At 52.8% G+C, this 17,812-nt stretch overlaps 1 protein-coding gene across 1 annotated transcript in view; it reads left to right on the top strand.

Annotated features, from left to right (window-relative positions):
- Positions 1–1,235: 1,235 nt before the first annotated feature.
- LHFPL7 (LHFPL tetraspan subfamily member 7) overlaps positions 1,236–17,812 on the top strand; it is a 58,357-nt gene continuing 41,780 nt past the window's right edge. The window contains exons 1-2 of the mRNA XM_023939537.2: positions 1,236–1,563; positions 11,881–12,019. Coding sequence (XP_023795305.2) covers positions 1,276–1,563; positions 11,881–12,019 — 427 coding nt within the window. The 5' untranslated portion in view covers positions 1,236–1,275. The remainder of the gene's footprint in view (positions 1,564–11,880; positions 12,020–17,812) is intronic.

Genomic DNA, 17,812 nt, shown 5'->3' with positions numbered 1-17,812 from the left:
CAGTTGGGTATTTCTTCAAACCAGGAATATGGGGGAAGAAAACAAGGCTGAGTGTGATTTTCGGAATTACTGAAGTCACAGGACGAGCAGCACCCGCGGCATTTCTGAATGCAGGACACAGACACACCTCAATGAAGCCAAGACGCTGCGTGCAGACAGAGCCGCAGCGTGTTACCGGAGGCTTTGCCAGTGAATTCAGCTGTACGAGAGGACGATTTGCCGTCGCTGCTACAGCACTCCGGGCGCACACCAGGAGAGGGTGCCAAGCCCCCGGCTTCTGCTGCCGGAATCCGCACGGGCTTCCCGGGACTCGGAGCCCTCTCCAAGCGCTGCGCTTAAAACACCAACCAACGCACCCTGGATCTGAAGGAAAAGCTATTTTTTTGACCAAAAGCCACCCAAATGTTTTTAACTGTTTCAGCGCTATCGGCAGTAAGTGCCCGAAACCCGCCAGAGGACATTAGCGTAGGATAAAGATATTTTTTGCTACATTTTAAAAAGGATCTGATTCTTTATGATGGACGTGGGACCGCTCGGGGGAACAGCTGAGCTCCTGAGAGCGAGAAAACCCGTAAGAGCTGTGAGGCACTAACATAAGACATCAATCTGTGCTGCACAGACACCGTGAGGTTTAGCAGGAATAAAACCTCATCCATGAAGTTTTTAGAATGACTCTTATAAAAATCCATCTGCACTGGGAGGCGCAGCTTTTACACCTCAAGTAAGCGCAGGTTCCCGGGCAGCCGCTCCACGATACCTTGGAGAAACCTGCGGGATTAGAGGATAACACTGCCCGAGCCAGCAGACCCCTCTGCGAGACCTCCCTGCCACGGAGGGTTTCAATCCCCCCGCGTTCCCCACGCGTGTCCCCGTCCGGGAGAGCTGCAGGAGCGGAGCCGCAGCATCGCCATCTGCGGCCACGGAGGCAGGGTTAAAAATACCGCCGATAATTAACCGCAGGAATAACTCGACTCTTTGGGGGCCGCTGCGCAGCCTTCAGCGGGCAGAGGAACGGCCTGAAACGCCCCAGAACCGTGCGCACAGGTGACCCCGCTCCCCCCGCCCCGGCTTCCCCCCGCCCGCCGCGGGTGTCGCAACCGCACCCGTCCTCAGCCGCGCCCCGCGGGGGGGGCGGCGCAGGGAGCGCGCAGGGAACGCGCAGGGAGCGCGCAGGGAGCGCGCAGAGAGAGCGCAGAGAGCGCGCAGGGAGAGCGCAGGGGCGCGGGCAGCGCTGCCGGCCCCGCGCCCGGCCCCGCCGGCCGCCCCGCGCCGCCGATGCTGTCGGTGCCGGTGCCGGTGGCGGGCGCGGGGGCGGCGCGGGGCGCGGGCTCCCTGCCCCGCCGGCGCACCATGTGCAGCGGTGTCGGCTGCTTCTGGGCGCTGCTCTCCGCCGGCCTCCTGACCGCCTGTGCCGCCGCCTTCCTCTCGCCGGCCTGGCTGCTGCCTCCCGGCCGCGCCGCCGCCGGTTTCGGCTTGCTCTGGCGCTGCGCCGGGCCGCCCCGTGGCTGCCACGGCTCCGCCGGCCCCGGCGGCTTCGGAGACATCCCCTCCGGTTCCTGGCAGGTGAGCGCCTTCCCGCCGCGGCACCCTCCACCGCCTCTCCCGGGCTCCCCGGCATCCCCCGTCAGTCCCCCGACATCCCTCCTGCCCTTCCCTGGACTCCTCGGCATCTGCCATCACCTCCCCGGCATCACCCATATCTGCTTCTGGCTCTCCGGCATCCCTCATCACCTTCCCGGCACATCCCGTCACCTCCCCGGCATCCCCCCCGCCTGCTTCGAGCTCCCCGGCGTCCCCCATCATCTCCTCGCATCCCCCCAGACCTACTCCAGGCTCTCCAGCATCTCGGTGTCTTCCTCACGTCCCTAAGGTCCCCCTGTCACCACCCCAGCGCCCCTTGTCCTGTCTTCTAGCCCTGCTCCAGCATCCCTCTCCTGCCCAGAGCATCCCAGGCATCTCCTGCATCCCCCGTCCTGCCCTCGAGCATCCTCTGCATCTCCTCGTGCTCTCTCCAGCATCCCTTTCATCCTCTGCGTCCCACCCTTCTTGCCTCTGAGCATCTCCTCAGCACCCCTTGGGTATCCCGTGGTCCCTGTGGTGGTCACATCCCTCTGTGGGATGCTTGGCTGTTCTTGGGGTGCTGAATGAAACCTCTGTGCCAGTGTGGTCAGTGGAGCCCCAGCGTGGCCGCGGTGCTGACCGGGCACCCTGCCCTGCCGGGGCCCCAAATCCCTCCGGCCTGCCCGGGCTGGCTCCTGCAGGGTGTGCGGGAGGGACTCAGCAGGAAGCTGGAGCGGTTTCTGTGCTCCCCAGCGGGGCTCTGAGCATCACTGGCCGGCTGAGTTTGTTGTGCAGGAGGGAGCAGGGAGGTGGCTGGAACCGCTCTTCCTGGGACACGTGGATCCAGAAATCGAGCCTGGATGTGGAGGACCGTGGCTGTCCCCCTGCCCGGCCACCCGGGGTGATGCCCTTGCCAGGTTTTGGGAATGAAGGGGGCGCAGACCCCTGGGGCCCGGGGGTTGCTGTGGTGTCCCGGGGTGACAAAGAGCCGCCCGTCACACTGGGTGTGTGCAGGGACCGCACAAAGCCCGGCCCCGGTATCCCACCGCCCGCTTGCCCCTGTCCTTTCTCCCTCCTCTCCCTTCATTCTTAGCTTACCCCGAGGCTGTGAGTGTGAAATCCCTGCCTCTGCTCGGAACACACGAGCCTGGACTCGCTCCAGGTCACAGTGTGGCAGCATCCCCAAACCGGGGCTGCATCCCCGGGAGGTCGTGGCTGTGCCGGGCACAAAGGGTGTCAGCAGCTGTGTTTCTCAGCCTGCCATGGAGCTGCGCTGTTATCTCTCCCAGGACACCAGGTCTGCGTGTGATTGCTTAAATCTCATCACGGTCCTTAAAATTTGCGTTAGAGACAAATATTGTGAATTGCAAAGAAAAGAACCAGCTGTATAAACTCCTTCCTATTTATATAAAAAGGTGCAAAAATGCTCTTGTTTCCATGAGCTGGCTTTTGTTCAGATGTTTTTGCAAATGTGATGCAGATAAACACTTCCAAGTAATAACAAACTTTAAAGATAAGAACAAAGCTCAGCAGTGACTCCTTTGAACGAGCTTCAGCCTCTGGAAACACTGAGATCCCAAATATAATGCAGCACAAAGTCTCTGCGTTCCTGAGCTTGGGCTGAGGAAGAGATGAATAATCACAGCACTGAGGGGAATTTGCAGGGCATTTTGGTGACATGTCCGTGTCACCTTTATTAATACCACCCAAATAATTAACGAACAACCAGTGCAGACTCTTTCAGAGGAGAGTGCTCCCTTACCAGCTTTCCGCCACGATGAGGGGGAGAATACCTGTTGTGACAGTTATTTGATGGGCTGGAATATAATAAAATAGTCCTGATAGCTTTGCTGAGGCAGGCGACAGCTTTGGCTTTCTTGCATGAGCAGCCTCCGAGCCCGCACGCCTTGCTGCTCAGCACGGGGGGAGCCGAGTGCTGGGAACGCACGAGTTCAAGCAGGAGATTTCTCTCCGTTTTGGAGAGATGGGGAAATCGTGGCTCTTTTTTCTTTGCTTTCAGAGTCGTGACGTTCATTTCCAATCTTTCCAGCGATCTGATGGGCAGCTTTCTCTTTAAATGAAAGCCGAACGTGGACAGGAATCTGGGAGCTCCTGAAAAGAGCCTGCAGCACTTGCTCAAGTGGAGTTTGCTGGCAGGAGGGTGGGAGCTGGGGCTGCCGGGGGCAAAGGGAGCTAAAGCTGACGTGGGCTCAGGAGCTTTTCTAGAGTGGAGCTGGTGGCACACCTGGGGATGCTGAGCAGACCTGGGGAGGATGCTGAGCACACCTGGGGATGCTGAGCATACCTAGGGAGGATGCTGAGCATACCTAGGGAGGATGCTGAGCACACCTGGGGAAGATGCTGAGCACATCTGGGGAGGATGCTGAGCAGACCTGGGGATGCTGAGCAGACCTGGGGAGGATGCTGAGCATACCTGGGGATGCTGAGCACACCTGGGGAGGATGCTGAGCAGACCTGGGGATGCTGAGCAGACCTGGGGAGGATGCTGAGCATACCTGGGGAGGATGCTGAGCACACCTAGGGAGGATGCTGAGCATACCTGGGGATGCTGAGCACACCTGGGGAGGATGCTGAGCACACCTAGGGAGGATGCTGAGCAGACCTGGGGATGCTGAGCACACCTGGGGAGGATGCTGAGCACACCTAGGGAGGATGCTGAGCACACCTGGGGAGGATGCTGAGCACACCTGGGGAGGATGCTGAGCACACCTGAGGGGGATGCTGAGCACACCTGGGGATGCTGAGCATACCTAGGGAGGATGCCCACCCACAGCCAGGATGTCCATCCCTGGGGAACATTGCTCCTTTAGTTTCCCGCAGCGTGCAGGCTCGGTGCTGGTCCCTGCTCCAATGTGCCGATTTGTTGAAGGGGTGGAGGAGCATTCAGTCCTGCAAATGATCCTTAATGCCAGTTGTGTGTGCACTTGGGGGATTATGTTAATCACGCTACAAATGATGCTTTGAATCATGTCTGGAGGTTAATTAACATGCCTTTCTTCTCTTAAGAGGGCCTTCATGTCTGCTTAGAGTTGCTGGCTTTTTTCTGCTTCCTTTCATAATTACTTTGCAGCTCTCTAATATCATGGGTACCTTTAATTTAACCCTGTCAGTGCGGCTGGGGCTTTGCATTGAGCTCAGCATCATGATGGTTTTTTGATGGGGTGGAGTATAATAAAATATTCCTGATGGCCACAAATGTTGTGGACAGGCTGAGACCTTGCAGGAGCTGACGGAAACTGGAGAGGATTTGGCTGGAGCCAGAGAGGAGAAAGGATGGTGATGGTGACATTGCCCAGCCAATTTGTGAGTGAGGCCCTTAGGATCTGTTGTGGGATGACTTGGAGCTGTGAGGGCTGGAGAGGAACATCTCAAGGTGCGCAGGTACCCTGGGGAGAGGGAATTGCTCTTGGGAGGCCAAAAAACAGGTGAACTTTTGAATTCTGAGTGGTTTCATTGCATCTCATGACTTTTCTTTTTCCTTGTGCCAAATCACTGTGTACGTGCAAAATAGTGCTTCATCCTCAGTTAATTTATTTTCTCTTTCAGTGGGAGCATTTGGCTCATAGGTTCCTGTCTCAGTGCTGCACTTGGGAAGCTACTGCTGCCACATTTCAAATTTCTATTTTTATTTTTCCAGATAGTCTCCAATTATTTTCAGGCTTTGCCAAGCATGTAATCTAAAATAACAAAGAAGCTGATCAGCCCATGATATTCAGGTTAAAGCCACATGGACCATTTGCCTATGGAGCCAGTGATGCCATACTGGAGCAGAGCCCAAAATAACCTGCACAGGACAGGGGGGATGCTTTGCCCAACACCAGCAGTTCCTTGAGTGGGTCTTTCCTGGGTTTTAGAGCAGGACTTGAAAAGATTCAGCAAAGCTTAGTGAAAGTATACAATAAACCTGCTTACCCTTTTATTAAATCTTCATTGCTGGTTTCTTACTGCATCACTTCAGCCCTGGGTCCCTGATGTCATCTAGGCTTTGCCCATGGGGCCAGGTTTGCAGAGTAGGTACACAGCAGCCCCAGCTCCAGTGGATACTCCTGGAGATGGGAAAAAAATCAGTCACTTTGTGGAAAATCTGTCACTCCTCTTGTAGCACAGGCTCTGGAATTAGGGACAGGTGCAGCGTGACCCAAGCGGGAACTTGTTCGTGTGCTGCCTCTCAGGCAGAGTCTGCTCTGCCTCCAGTCACGTATTAGGCCAGCACATTAACTTGGGATTATCAGGAAATCAACTTTTAGCTCCTCATCATAAGAACTTCCCAAGAGACCAGACTGTCTGCCAGTCCATTTGATTTTTAATTGCACTTACACAACCTTGGCGAGAGTTGTAAGCACTAAGAGTAAAGAATTCTTGACATCACCACCTTCATGCACATTACCCAGAGCAGAATTTACCTTCTTTCATCAGCCACCCAGAGTTTCCTGACCTACATTAACAGGACTGAAAATACCTGGTGTTGGGGAAATCTCTAATTCCTGAGCTGTGGCCCCACATTTCAGTGCCCAAGTCACAAACCACCACTGAGACTCACTGACCTGCTCTCAGCTAAACTGGGCTGAAAAGAGTGCTGAGACAGGAGCAGCTTAAGGGTGGGCTGTGGGAGGTCAAGTTGATTGAAAATGCAGTCAGGCTGCTCCCAGGATTAGTTCTGTCCACTGCTCTCAGAGGGAGAGGGAAGCTGCTTTGCCTGAACAAAGAGGTGGTGTCAGCCTCGGGGCTGGGGTTGGGCAGCAGCCGGGGCTCAGCTGAGCTGTGGCCAGACCTGGCAGTGATGGTCAGGTCACACAGGGTCATCTGCCCACACACCCCCCTCCTCAAAGGGCAAATCCTGAACTCTGCACCTCGGGAAGGGCATCCCTGGGCACATCAGAGTCATTCTGGAATGAGCATTGCATTTCCCCTTTGCAGGCCCTGAGCAGAGTCTGGCCCCGGCTGGCAGGGACATTCTGACAGTGGGACATTCCCTCCATCCTCTTGAGGCTGCAAATCCCACTCTTCCCAGGCTCCTCCTCTGGATTTGTGAGGAAAAGCCAGATGGGTGAGCTGTGTGACCCGCGGGGCATTCCCTGGCCACGGGGATGAGCCCGGCTCGGCTGCCAGCGCCAGGAAAGGGCTTATCCCAGGGAAAGATAATGACAGAGTGAAGGGAAGAAGGGCTGATCTCGTACCCAGCACAGTGCACTGCTTGCTGCCTAATTAAAATTTCATTAAGTTGGTTCGAATCCCTTGATGGAGGTCACAGGCACACCATTGATGTGCTAATGTCTTACTTTTCCCTTTTTTTCTGTCTTTCACTACTATCCATCATCCTCTTAGATAAAGCAGTGCCATTAGGAACTGCTTTCCAGCATCCCCAGATGCAATGGCACCGAAAGAAAGACAGCCATAATTCATCAGACATATTATCTGTCTCTTATTTTCTCTCTGATTAAAAAAAATGCCTTTCCCCCACCACTTGAATCAGTTTGGGCATTAATCCCTCTGATCTTCTGTTGAATATGTTGGTGAGCTGGGAATTGGAAAAGTTACCTGGAAGGCCAGAGCTGGCTGAGCTTTGTTTTAGTGGAGGTGGTGCTGAATTTTCTGCAAAAGCAGCTAAATCTGGGCTGGGGAGAGGTACCCCCTGTACATGTTGTGGTGTGGGCAGGTCCCCATCCACCAAATCCTGCATTTGAAGAAGAAGAAATGAGGGCTGGAGCCTCCTCTGCATCCCTGTGGCTCAGCCCGAAACATCCCAGCTCAGGGGATTGAGACATCAACCACCTCCCTGGTGGCATCACACCGGGAGCTCTGCGCTGCTCCCTGGTTTGGGGATGGGATAACTGCGAGCACTTCCCAGCATTCCTGGGCAGGGATGGCGTTTTCTGGGAGCAGGATGGACAGGGAAGATCAAACAGGCAGGAGAAAGCTTTCAGATGGCGCCCAAAGGAAGGGAATTGCAGGGGAGGAGAAGCTGAGGATGAGTGGGATCCTCTTCCTGGATTTAATGACTTTAATGCTGCCCAGATGGAGAATGTTTCTGTGTCTCGTGTGGGGGAAATACGAACGAGCTGCGAGGCTCCATCCACCCACCCCGCATGCAGCAGCTCCCAGGTGGAGATCCCTGGCTTTTACTGAGGTTCCCCTCTGCCAGAGGAGAAGGCAGAGGGGGCACTTTCCCAGCAGCCTCCCGGGTGCTGCCAACATTCCTGCAAATCCCAAAGCTCAGGCCCCCTCTCAGCACCTCCATCCAGCACCAATTTGGCTTTTTAACAAAGTTAAAATCTCAGTGTCCATTTGGTTTCTACATCTGCAGGTGCAGCAGTACTCACTTTAACCCCAGAATATATTCCCATAAGGAGTATTTGATCACACGGAGCTCTGATAGGAAAGGGTTGCATTTAAAAATGAAAATGTTTGGATTAATTTTTCCACCTCTTCTCTTACAGTTGACTTTACAGTTTTTCTCCAGCTCATTTGGAGTTTCTTAGACATTTTCTCTCAACAGGTACCCCCAAAAAGCCAGAAACACTACGACTTTCACTTCCTTTTTCTCACTGAGCCTGTGGCTTTATTTCCCAGTTATTTAGGGCATTTATTTTCTGTCCCCATTTCCAAAGATGCTGAAGGCTCTGAGCAGGGCTGGAACACCCCAGCAGTCTGTAGCCTTGCCCTCAGCCTGCTGCTGTGGGTACCACAGGCCCCATCCAGGATGGCAGCTGTTGGGGGTGGTCAAGTGCCAACTAATAAATTGCATTAATAAACTAATGTGCACCATGACCCAGTTCATAGTGATGGCAGGAGCTTTGCCAGGTTGGTTTATCTCTGCTGAACCAAACACTAGCTACTGTTTCTCAGCACTGAAAACTGGACTGGAGTTTATTTTCCCTTTCCCCTGCCTGCTTTAATGCTGCCTTTCAAAGTTGAGTTAACTTCTAAAAAGTTTTCATTATGGATATTAAGGAGTTCTTCCCAGGACAGCCATTATGTGACATTTTAATTTTGATTTTTCTGGTGAATGAAACAACATCTTCAGCAGATTTATTGCTTAGTGAATGGCCCAGCCATGGCATGTGTCAGACCTGTAAAACACTAAAATAACGGGCAGGGGATTGTTGTTAATCGGAATTTATTATGCTACATAAAGGCATATTTACAGTCCCACCAGGGGACGATTAATTTGTTTGGGGATAAACAATTAATCTCCCTGGGAGTAGGAGCAGAAAATCTGACACGGTTTTATGCTTTTTCCCAGCATGGCAGAGGCAGGATTGCTCACAGCCTCCCTGGGGGCATCTCCCTGGCACTGCCAGGGGTCAGCAATGCCTTGGCATGGGCAGCCCTGCTTCTCCCTGGCAGGGTTTGCACTGGGAGCTGTGCTCTTTACTGGGATAAATTGGTTTTTTCCTGCCCTGCTGAGCTGGGCTCTCACAAGCAGCCTCCTGTCTCCCCATTATTCCTCCCCACCCTGCCTATTTTTGGGTTTCAGCCTTTGCATCTGTTTCCTGCATCCTCTCCTTTCTGCTCAAGATGCAACAGGCACAAACAGGGAGGAGAGAGTGAGGTGGGAAGAATTTCAGCTGCTATTCTTTGGTACCTTTGCTCCATGGACTTCTTCAAACTTAAGCCTTCTTATTTCTCTTTGAAAGCAGCTTTTTGATCTTTGCAGGAGCAGCTCCAGTACAGGGCAGGAGCACTTGGGATAATTCCCAGCTGAGGCCCTGGAAAGGTTATGACAAAAACAAAATTGCTGGTTTCCAAAAGCATATGCAGAGTTTTGGCAGATAATGTCAGCACACACCCAGCAGAATATGGGAGCCAGGCAGAGAGCAGTGCTGTGCCCTTTTCTACTGTCACATATTTTGGGGGCAGCTGTGGCCCTGCCACCCCTTCTGTCCCCAAGAGCTGCCTGGCAGCTGCTCAGTGGTTCAGCATTCCTGGCCCACGTGGCAGAACCCAAACCTCACCATTTTCCTTCACCTACTGCCCACATGAATTCCCTCACATTTAGTCACGAGACCTTTGTTCCCATTGGCAAGGCCTGGCTGGATTTGGTGGGGTTTTGGCCATCCCTGTGCACATCAGGATGCTGCCAGCCATGAGACCACTCAGTCGTGTTGCCAAACCCCGATGGCAGCTCCCAAACCAGACCAGCTCTTCTGCCACTTTAACACTCACCTGCACCCATCCTGTATGTGCCTTTTTCCTGTCACTTTGTCCTGAAAAAGACCTTCACACTTCTCCACAGGGATTAACAGTCTGAGCAGCTCATCAGTTGTTTCCAGCAGGAACTGTGAGTTTTTAGGGGATTTGAGCTACCACAATTAAGGAGAACCTAGATCATTAAAAATAATATGCTTCACAGAAGAGAGGAACCAGCCTGCTTCACAAGATCCCTTTCTGCTGAAAAATTCATTGCTTTAAATAATTAATGGTCCTTGCAAGGGAGGATGGTTTTGCTGGGCAGAAGGTGAAATACAGATGCCAGGCAGAGTAATCTTATTTTTTTTTTTGTTATGAATCCAGATTTCCTAGCCATGCTGCTTCCCTGGGAGCAGTGAGGGAGCAGGGCTGTGGCTGCTTTCCCCATGGGGCCCCAGGCTGGGAGAATGTCTGTGCAATGGGGTCATCCACCCCATCCCAAACCCCATGGGGCCATCCTGGTGTAGGGACAGGGCAGGGGTCTCTGCTGGGGGTGTCCCAACCTTGTATCTTAAGCCCTGAAGCAGCACTTGTCTGTTCAGGTCTCAGTGGCTTGGAAGGCTCTGGAGAGGAGCAGCCATCCCTGCTGGAGCAGCCTCCCCATTTCTCTGGGTATTTGTTTGCACTGCTGTTCCTTTTGCATTGCATGTCAGGAATTCATTTATCGCTGGGACAGCATTTGCATTGCTCAGTGCATAAATAGGCTATAAATAAGATGCTGATTTCTAATCACTGCACAGCCCCAGGAGAAGCACTCACACCAGTGTGTCAGGCAGTGCCCACGCTGCCCTCGCCTGTTCCTCTCCAACACCAGTGTGTCCCTTCTTGGAGCAGTGGCAGCTGCTGGTTGTGGCCGTGTCACCCAGCACCAGCCAGTCCAGCTGCTAAACACCAGCTCAGCAGTCAATAACAGAGGCAGATGTAGGGCAGAGCCAGACCTGTGGGACAGCATCACTAATGGGAGGGGGTTTTTAGCTGTTTGGAGTCTCCATTGGCATCACAAGGTAAATCTAATTTCTCTTTCCTTGCTCAGCCTGCCTGTGGTACCTGCAGAATCATTTACATGCAGCAGATTGTTTGTAACCTCTTTGGTGAGGGGAGGTAAATGGAAACCTCTGTTGGGGGTTGTTTCTGTAATAACCATGGCTGCCCAAAAGCTCAGATAGAGGGGGGGAAATAAAAAAGGAAAAATGTGCATTGCTAACCAGAATGTCTCACCAGGACAAAAGGGTTGGACAAGGGTGGAAGTGGGACCTGACCTCCTCAGAGCAGCTCCCACAAGGCTTTTCAGGAATATGGGAATGAGACCTGCCTTGGAGCAGTGCTGCTTTAGAGAGCTGTGGCTGCTGTTACTGCACAGTGACTCACCAGAGCCAGCAGCATTCCCTGGAATTCGCTGGGAAGTGACAGGAATTGATGTGGCTGCCGCAGTGCTGGGACTGAGGTGTCCTCATGCTGTTTGAGTGCTGTCAGGAGCTGGGTGCTGGAGGAGGAAGGTCCCTCACTGCTCCAAGCCATGCCATGCCCTGGCTGGGCTGGCACGTGTCCCTGCTGGTACAGGGACCACCTTGTTGCCAGTGCCATCCCACTGGTGAAAGAAATCACCTGCAATGGGGACAAAACCAGCAGCAGTGCAGTGATTGAACACCTGTACCCAAGGGCGAGTTGTTTTGCCATGAATTAGTGCTTTTCCCAGTTTTTATGCTGCTGGGGGTGGGAGCAGCCTGCCTTGTCAGCAGAGCTGCAATGAGAGCAGCAGTGGGATCCCAAAAATGCTCTTTGCCAGGCCTGCTGAGGCAGGTGCTCTCATGAGATCCATTTCAGTGCTCAGCAGAGGCACTGGCACATCATAGACATCTAAGGGCACTTGTCTTAGGATGTGGCCTTTCATGCATGTCAGGCACTCGCAGTTGTCATTGTAGCCCCGGTTCCAGTAACTCCTGGGAGCAGGGGATGGCTGAACCTCGGTGAATTGAAGAGACAAAAGGTGGAAGGGGAAAGGTGGGAGAAGCTGCCCATGACAGGGCTCCACTCCCCACTTGCAGAGGAGGATTTCTGGGGGGTGTGGTGGTGGGGTGACCTCTCTGACAGCCCCGTGTGTCCTTTCAGACGAGTGCTGTGCTGTGTGCGGGTGGCTGTGCCCTGCTGGCCCTCAGCTCCCTGCTGGCCATCGTTGCTGTCCTGCTGCCCGGCGGAGCCTGCGAGCGCCGAGTCTGCACCCTGGCTGGCTACATACAGACAGCAGCAGGCAAGTGATGGGGCTTTGCTCTTTGGGGTGGAAAGATGGGCTGTCCTTTTGTGGCATCTTGGAGCTCAGCAGCATGAGGAGCTTGCAAACCCTAAGCAAGGGTGGGAGAAAAGCAAGTGGCCCTTCAGTTTAGTGATTGCCTCATGCATTCATCATAAAAGCTGCTGAACATCACCTCCTCACAGATGCACAGGTCTGTGGCAGAGCCTGGGCTGCAGGTCCCGCTCACTGCCCCCAGCTCAGGATGTTGTGTAGGACAGGGGGCTGGAGTGAGTGAGGCTGTGTGCTGGCAGGGTGCTGCTGCACCTTCTGGGGTCCAGTTCCAGCTCTTTGGTTGAGCTTCTGGAGGGATTTCTCTGTGCTTTACGTCTGAGACAGGGGGTGGCCCAGCCTGTCCTGTATCTCCCCCAGGCAGCCCTCATGATGCTGCATCCACTTAAAATTCCACTGCAATTGCCTGTGCTTCTGCCTTGGGGGAGTGCAGAGATAGAGGGTAGGAGGCGGGGGAGGGACAAACCCCACTGGAGGCTTGTCACCCCTGCAGGGAGCCATGTCCCTGAGTATTAGACCAAACCTCCCCAACTGGACATGAGCCAAAACAGGAGATTAATGCCTGTTTGTGTCCTTTCCTTGGAGAAATTCTCAGGACCAGCCAGGCTTTGTTCTCTGCCTGGAAGCATTCAAGCTGCTTTGGGGGGAAATCCTGTTACATGCTCTCCTCTCCAGGGCTCATCCTGTGGGATCCGATTTGGGACAGATGGAGGTGGACAGATTTTAGCCATGGCTGCTCCACCTCAGCTGGGCTCTGGGACCATGGAGACAGCTGCTTGCGCCTGTCCCTTTCTCCCAGTTTGGAGAATCACATCTCTGCTGGCTGGTGGCCAGTGGGTCCCCTGGGTGTGGGACAGAGGCTGGAGGAGCCCCATGACAGCAGATCTCAGCCCCAGGGGGGTGACTCAGGGTGGCCTTGCAGGTCCCTGCGGGGGATAATTGGGGTAGAAAAGGATAACCCCACATTACCTTTGCCTGGGGGGTGGCACATCCCTGCTGTGTCTGGAGCAGATACAAAGCAAAGGATTAGGAAGAGTCCCTGGAAAGGAAACTGTGGCAGATAAATACAATTGAGGCGCTGTGAGGGGTTCTGGTAATATTGAACAGGCTGTAAATAAACTGTAGGCTCTAAGTGTTATTGACAAATGAAAATTTACTGGGGACGTTTGAGCAAGCTAATGGGTTGCTTTAAACCCTGGCATTGCCTGCTAAGCATTTTGTCTTGTGCTTTTTAATTTTGTGCACTGTGGATTAATTCCCATTCAGAGCCAGGCAGCCCTGAGTCAACAGAATTAAATGGTTTAATGTATTTGGATTCAGAAATGCTGCCCCTCCATAATTTTTCTCCTTGTTACCCCCCTCCCTCCTTAGGAAGAAGCTTTTCAATAGAAATCAGCTGCAGTGAGGTGACAGGGAGAGAAACTCCTCCCCAAAAATCACATTATCTCAGAGAAAAACAGGGATTTTAGGGTAGATGGAATTATATGGGAGGGGAGGAAAGCAGAGCAAGCCCAGGAGGTTTGGTAGAGCTTTCTGATGGGGGATGAGGGGCATCTCTGCCAGGGAGACCCCCTTGAGATGCTGGCAGAGCAGTGGGGTTTTTTTCCTCCCAAATCCCAGGTTTCCAGGTTCCACAGTCACCTTTCATCTGTCTGACCAGACATTTTCCCACTGAAATCTAAATTTTGCTCTCATCTTCCCGTTTCACAAGGCCAGCTTGATAAGTAAATAAGCTTAATTCTATAAAACATTGAATCAGGAATGCAATGTCCTGATAAAAAGCCAGGTGCATTCAGCCAGGAGCATGAAACATGCCAGGAAGTACAGGAGCAGAGGTACCAGCAGAGCCAGAATCAGCCCCCACAGGCTCTGCACTGTCTCAGAAAGATGCCCTGAGCTGCACTCACATAAATCCAGGTGCAGAGGCCAAGGATTGATCCCTGAACCGAACAGGAACCAATACTGAGAGCAATCCCACAGAAAGGGAAGCCAGCTTTAACACTTTCCTGCTGTATATTTGAGATCCAAGTTGTGCCTTTTGCAGCCCCAGAAGGGAGGAAAATAAAAACCTAATGCAGACAGAGCAGAGCACTAATTGCAAATGCAGACAGGCCATCAGGGTTCAGAGCTGGGCTAATTGCCACCAGACTTTGAAAACATGAGTCCTGATGCCTGGCATCCACTCCTCAGGAAAAAACCCAACAAACCAACATATCCACACAAATGACAAGAGACTGATGCCTAATGAAAGAGTTAATGAGCAACAAGAGGAGGAGGAAGGGTAAAGGAACATTTGCTCAGCTCTCTCACCCTACAAAGTCAAAGGTGCCCCTGAGAGATTCGAGATGGGGCTCACTCCCAGTTCATGGTCACTAAAATGAAATTTCTGGGAGATCCTTCCTTCCAAACATGCACGGCAGCACCTCCAAAGGGGCTGAGGTAGCCAAGCTGGCCCATTTATGTGTGGGGTGCCCCAATCCTCAGCTGCAACCCATTGCTATTGCTGAAGAGGGGTCCTGGGGCTGGCCCCAGGGACAGGGAGGGCAAGTGGGGGCACAGCTGAAATCTTGCCAGTTGTCCTTCAGCAAAAGCCCCTCTGCTGGGGTTTTAAAAACAGGAGTTAATTCCAGGGAGAAATGTCTCGTGCTGCATGGGGCTGAAAGGGAAGGACAGGGAATGTTCTCCAGGGCTAATTGTGCCAGTACAACCTCTCTGGTGGCTGCCAGGTGCTGGTCAGGGGCCCATGGTTTGCAGCTGGACATTACAGTTGACCTCTGCAAGGCTCCCAGAGCAGTTTTTCAGTGACTGGCTGTGGGGAAGCTGCTGGAAGGAGGACGGGGACATCACAGAGTATCAGGCACTGGCTTCACCCACGGGACCTGTGGAGAGCCACCCAAGGCTCTGCTCTGAGCTGTCAAAGCCCACACAATCCCCAACAGTGTCACTACCTTTCAGGAGTGTCCTGAACCTGGAGGAGATGAGAGCCAGAGCAGCCTCTGACAGGTTTCCAGCATGGACTGTGCTCCACAGCCTAGCACATCCCCACTCTCATGGGATTGGCCTTCCCAGGGCAGTGAGGCTTGTGACTGATGAAAACAGATTGCAGCTAAAGCTGAGTAAACCACATCAAACAGAAAATCTGGGCAGATTTCTGCTTTGGGGGCTCGTGGTAGTAAGGGAAGGATTATGGGTGCGCTGTAGGATGAAGCTGCTGGTGACCACGCTCCAGCACTGAAGCTGGTTCCATCTGCTGCTTAGGAACAAGTCCTCACAGGCAGGATGAGCAGCCTCCCTCATCCCTGAAAGCCTCAATAAAGCCAGGACTGTGTTGCTTTTGGGAAGCTTTTCCCTGTGTGCTGTTCAGGCAAAGGGCTCTTGCTTTGCTGGCAAGGGCTGGCTGATCCAACCTGATCCACAGCTGCTGATCCTTTCCTTGGTCTCTGTGGCCTGGCAGGAGGAGGCTGCAGAGCTTGGCACCCCAGTGAGGGCACAGAGGTCAGGAAGCCTTCAAGGCTTCAAGGGAGAGTTTTGCTTTCACCCCACACTGCTCTCTGTCCGATTCTACCACCATCAACTCACTGCTCAAGACAAATCCAGTGCTGAGGGCAAATGATCCTGACTTGCCTGTGCCTTTCTAAGGTTCTTTTGGTTTTAAAAAGCAATTTCCCAGCATTGGCATGACAGAATCAGAACAGTAAAAAGACAGGCAGAAACCCCCAGTTATGCAATTCCCTCATTTAGCCACACTGTAATCCCAGGTTTCACAGTAGTCCCAAGAGCTTCTTCCTGAAAAATTTGATTGCATTCTGCAGCTGAGATCTCTTTTACTGGCAGCAGCATGATGGCATTGCAGAAATGGCCTCAGCTTTTGGTTAGTTAAACAGCAGAGCAAAATGCAGGAGACCTTGTGATTTTTGTCTGTTCTTTCAACACTGATTATCCAGTAAGAACACAGAAAAAGGGAGAATTGTTCATTTTCATGTCAGTGTGAACCTTATAAATGTACCAATTCCCAAGGACTGAAAACCAACCTAGATTAAAATGGCATCTGCTATTCCCAAAAGAAGAGCAGCAGGATGGGTGGAAGGTTTGGGACAGCCCGTGGGCAGCAGGGCCACAGCAGGACCCTATCAGGATGCTGTTCCAGTGTCATGATGTTATTTAGGAAGATAGGACATGATCCTTCCCCCTCATTGCACCTCCCATCCCGCCCTGCATCCCAGCTGGGATTGATGGTGCCCTGTTTCTCCCAGCTTGTGCAGGCTCTGAATGGCAAACAGCACCGTCATCCGCATCCATATTGATCCCCCAGACTCCTATCGATCAGCCTGGTGACATATAGGTAATGTGTAATTAGCAACTTAGATAAAAACAGCACCAGGAGGGAGCTGCCTGGCAGCCCCAACCTTTGCTAGTGTGTCCATGGAGCAGCAAACAGAGGGGTGGTGGCTGCCTGGTAACTGCTGACTTGGCATTAAATCACTGGAATTCTTCCCTTCCCTGCAGCCATCACTCCCGTGCAGTTCCCTGCAAGGTCTCAGATCCCTTCTATCCTGCCCCTTGCCCAGAAATCCTGGTTGGAATAATGGCATGAGGAAGGCACTCTGCCAAGCATCCCTTTCCAACACACCTGTGGCAACATCCAAGGATGTTGCATGGGCCACAGGGCAGTGGGGACGTGCTCTGCCCCTGGGTTCAGTGTCACAGCACCACTCTGAGGGGACAGAACTGGAGCAGACACACCCCCAAGGCAGGGAACAATTTGGAGTTGGGAGCCCAGCGCTGCAACCAACACTAAAAATGTTCAGGAATGTCCAAGGAGAGGAGGGTTGGAGCCATTCCCAGCCCATGCAGCCCTTGGCACCCCATCCTGCACAGCCCAGCCCAGGGCAGACCCACAGCCCATTTCCTGATGGGTGTTTTTGTGGCTGAGGCAGCCCGGGAGCCCCATCCTGTTGACGCTGAGGGTTGTTTGTCAGAAGACATCCTTGAGATACAGAAGAGGAACTTGGCAGTGGAGGCAGGGGGGAAGCAGCTCCTTGTTGTCCAGGCATTGATTTGATTTAAAATCACCCAAAGCTTCCCCCATTCCTGTTTAAAAATAGCGTCTTGGCTTTTATTGCAGAGCCCACGCTGTCCCTCTTCTTGTGGCAGTAGCTTCTTGAAGAACATGCTCAGTCCTGATGCAGTGACATTGCTGGATGTGTTCAATCATCAGAGCAGCATTAAGAAAATGTTCCATAAAGCATTTTCCCCATTTAGGGAAGGTTCCTCAAAACTGCAAGAGATGATCCTAAAATAAGCAAAGTCCAGTGTTCCTGCAAGGTGCAAAACACACCAGAAAAACACAGCAGCATAAAACCTGAACCTGGAGATGTGTCCAGCTCCTGAATTTCCAAGGCAGCTTGTTTGTCTTTCTCTGGAAAGAGCATTGCTCCCATCACAGCTGGGAGCAACTGCATGATCCTCCTCACTGCTCAGGTCCTCACTGCCATCCTCACCCTCTCCCCTCCACATTTCACATCTGGTCCTTGCAATAGAGACAGCACTCACACCATTGGAAGCCCTGATTCTGCCCCTGGTGCAAGGCTTTTTTCCCCCTGCTTTCTTTAATTACATTAGCAAAGTTAAAAAACTGCCTTTGGCATGTTATTATTCAGTCAGTGAACTCGCACTAATTCCTGACATGACTAATAAATATCTGAGGGTAGGAGCTCACTGCCAGGGAGCTGGAGAGGGGCT

Source organism: Cyanistes caeruleus, chromosome 21, assembly GCF_971803275.1.
Source record: "Cyanistes caeruleus chromosome 21, bCyaCae1.hap1.1, whole genome shotgun sequence".
NCBI lineage: Eukaryota > Metazoa > Chordata > Aves > Passeriformes > Paridae > Cyanistes > Cyanistes caeruleus.
Note: the sequence above shows the minus strand (reverse complement) of the source record. Positions and strands in the feature narration are given on the sequence as shown.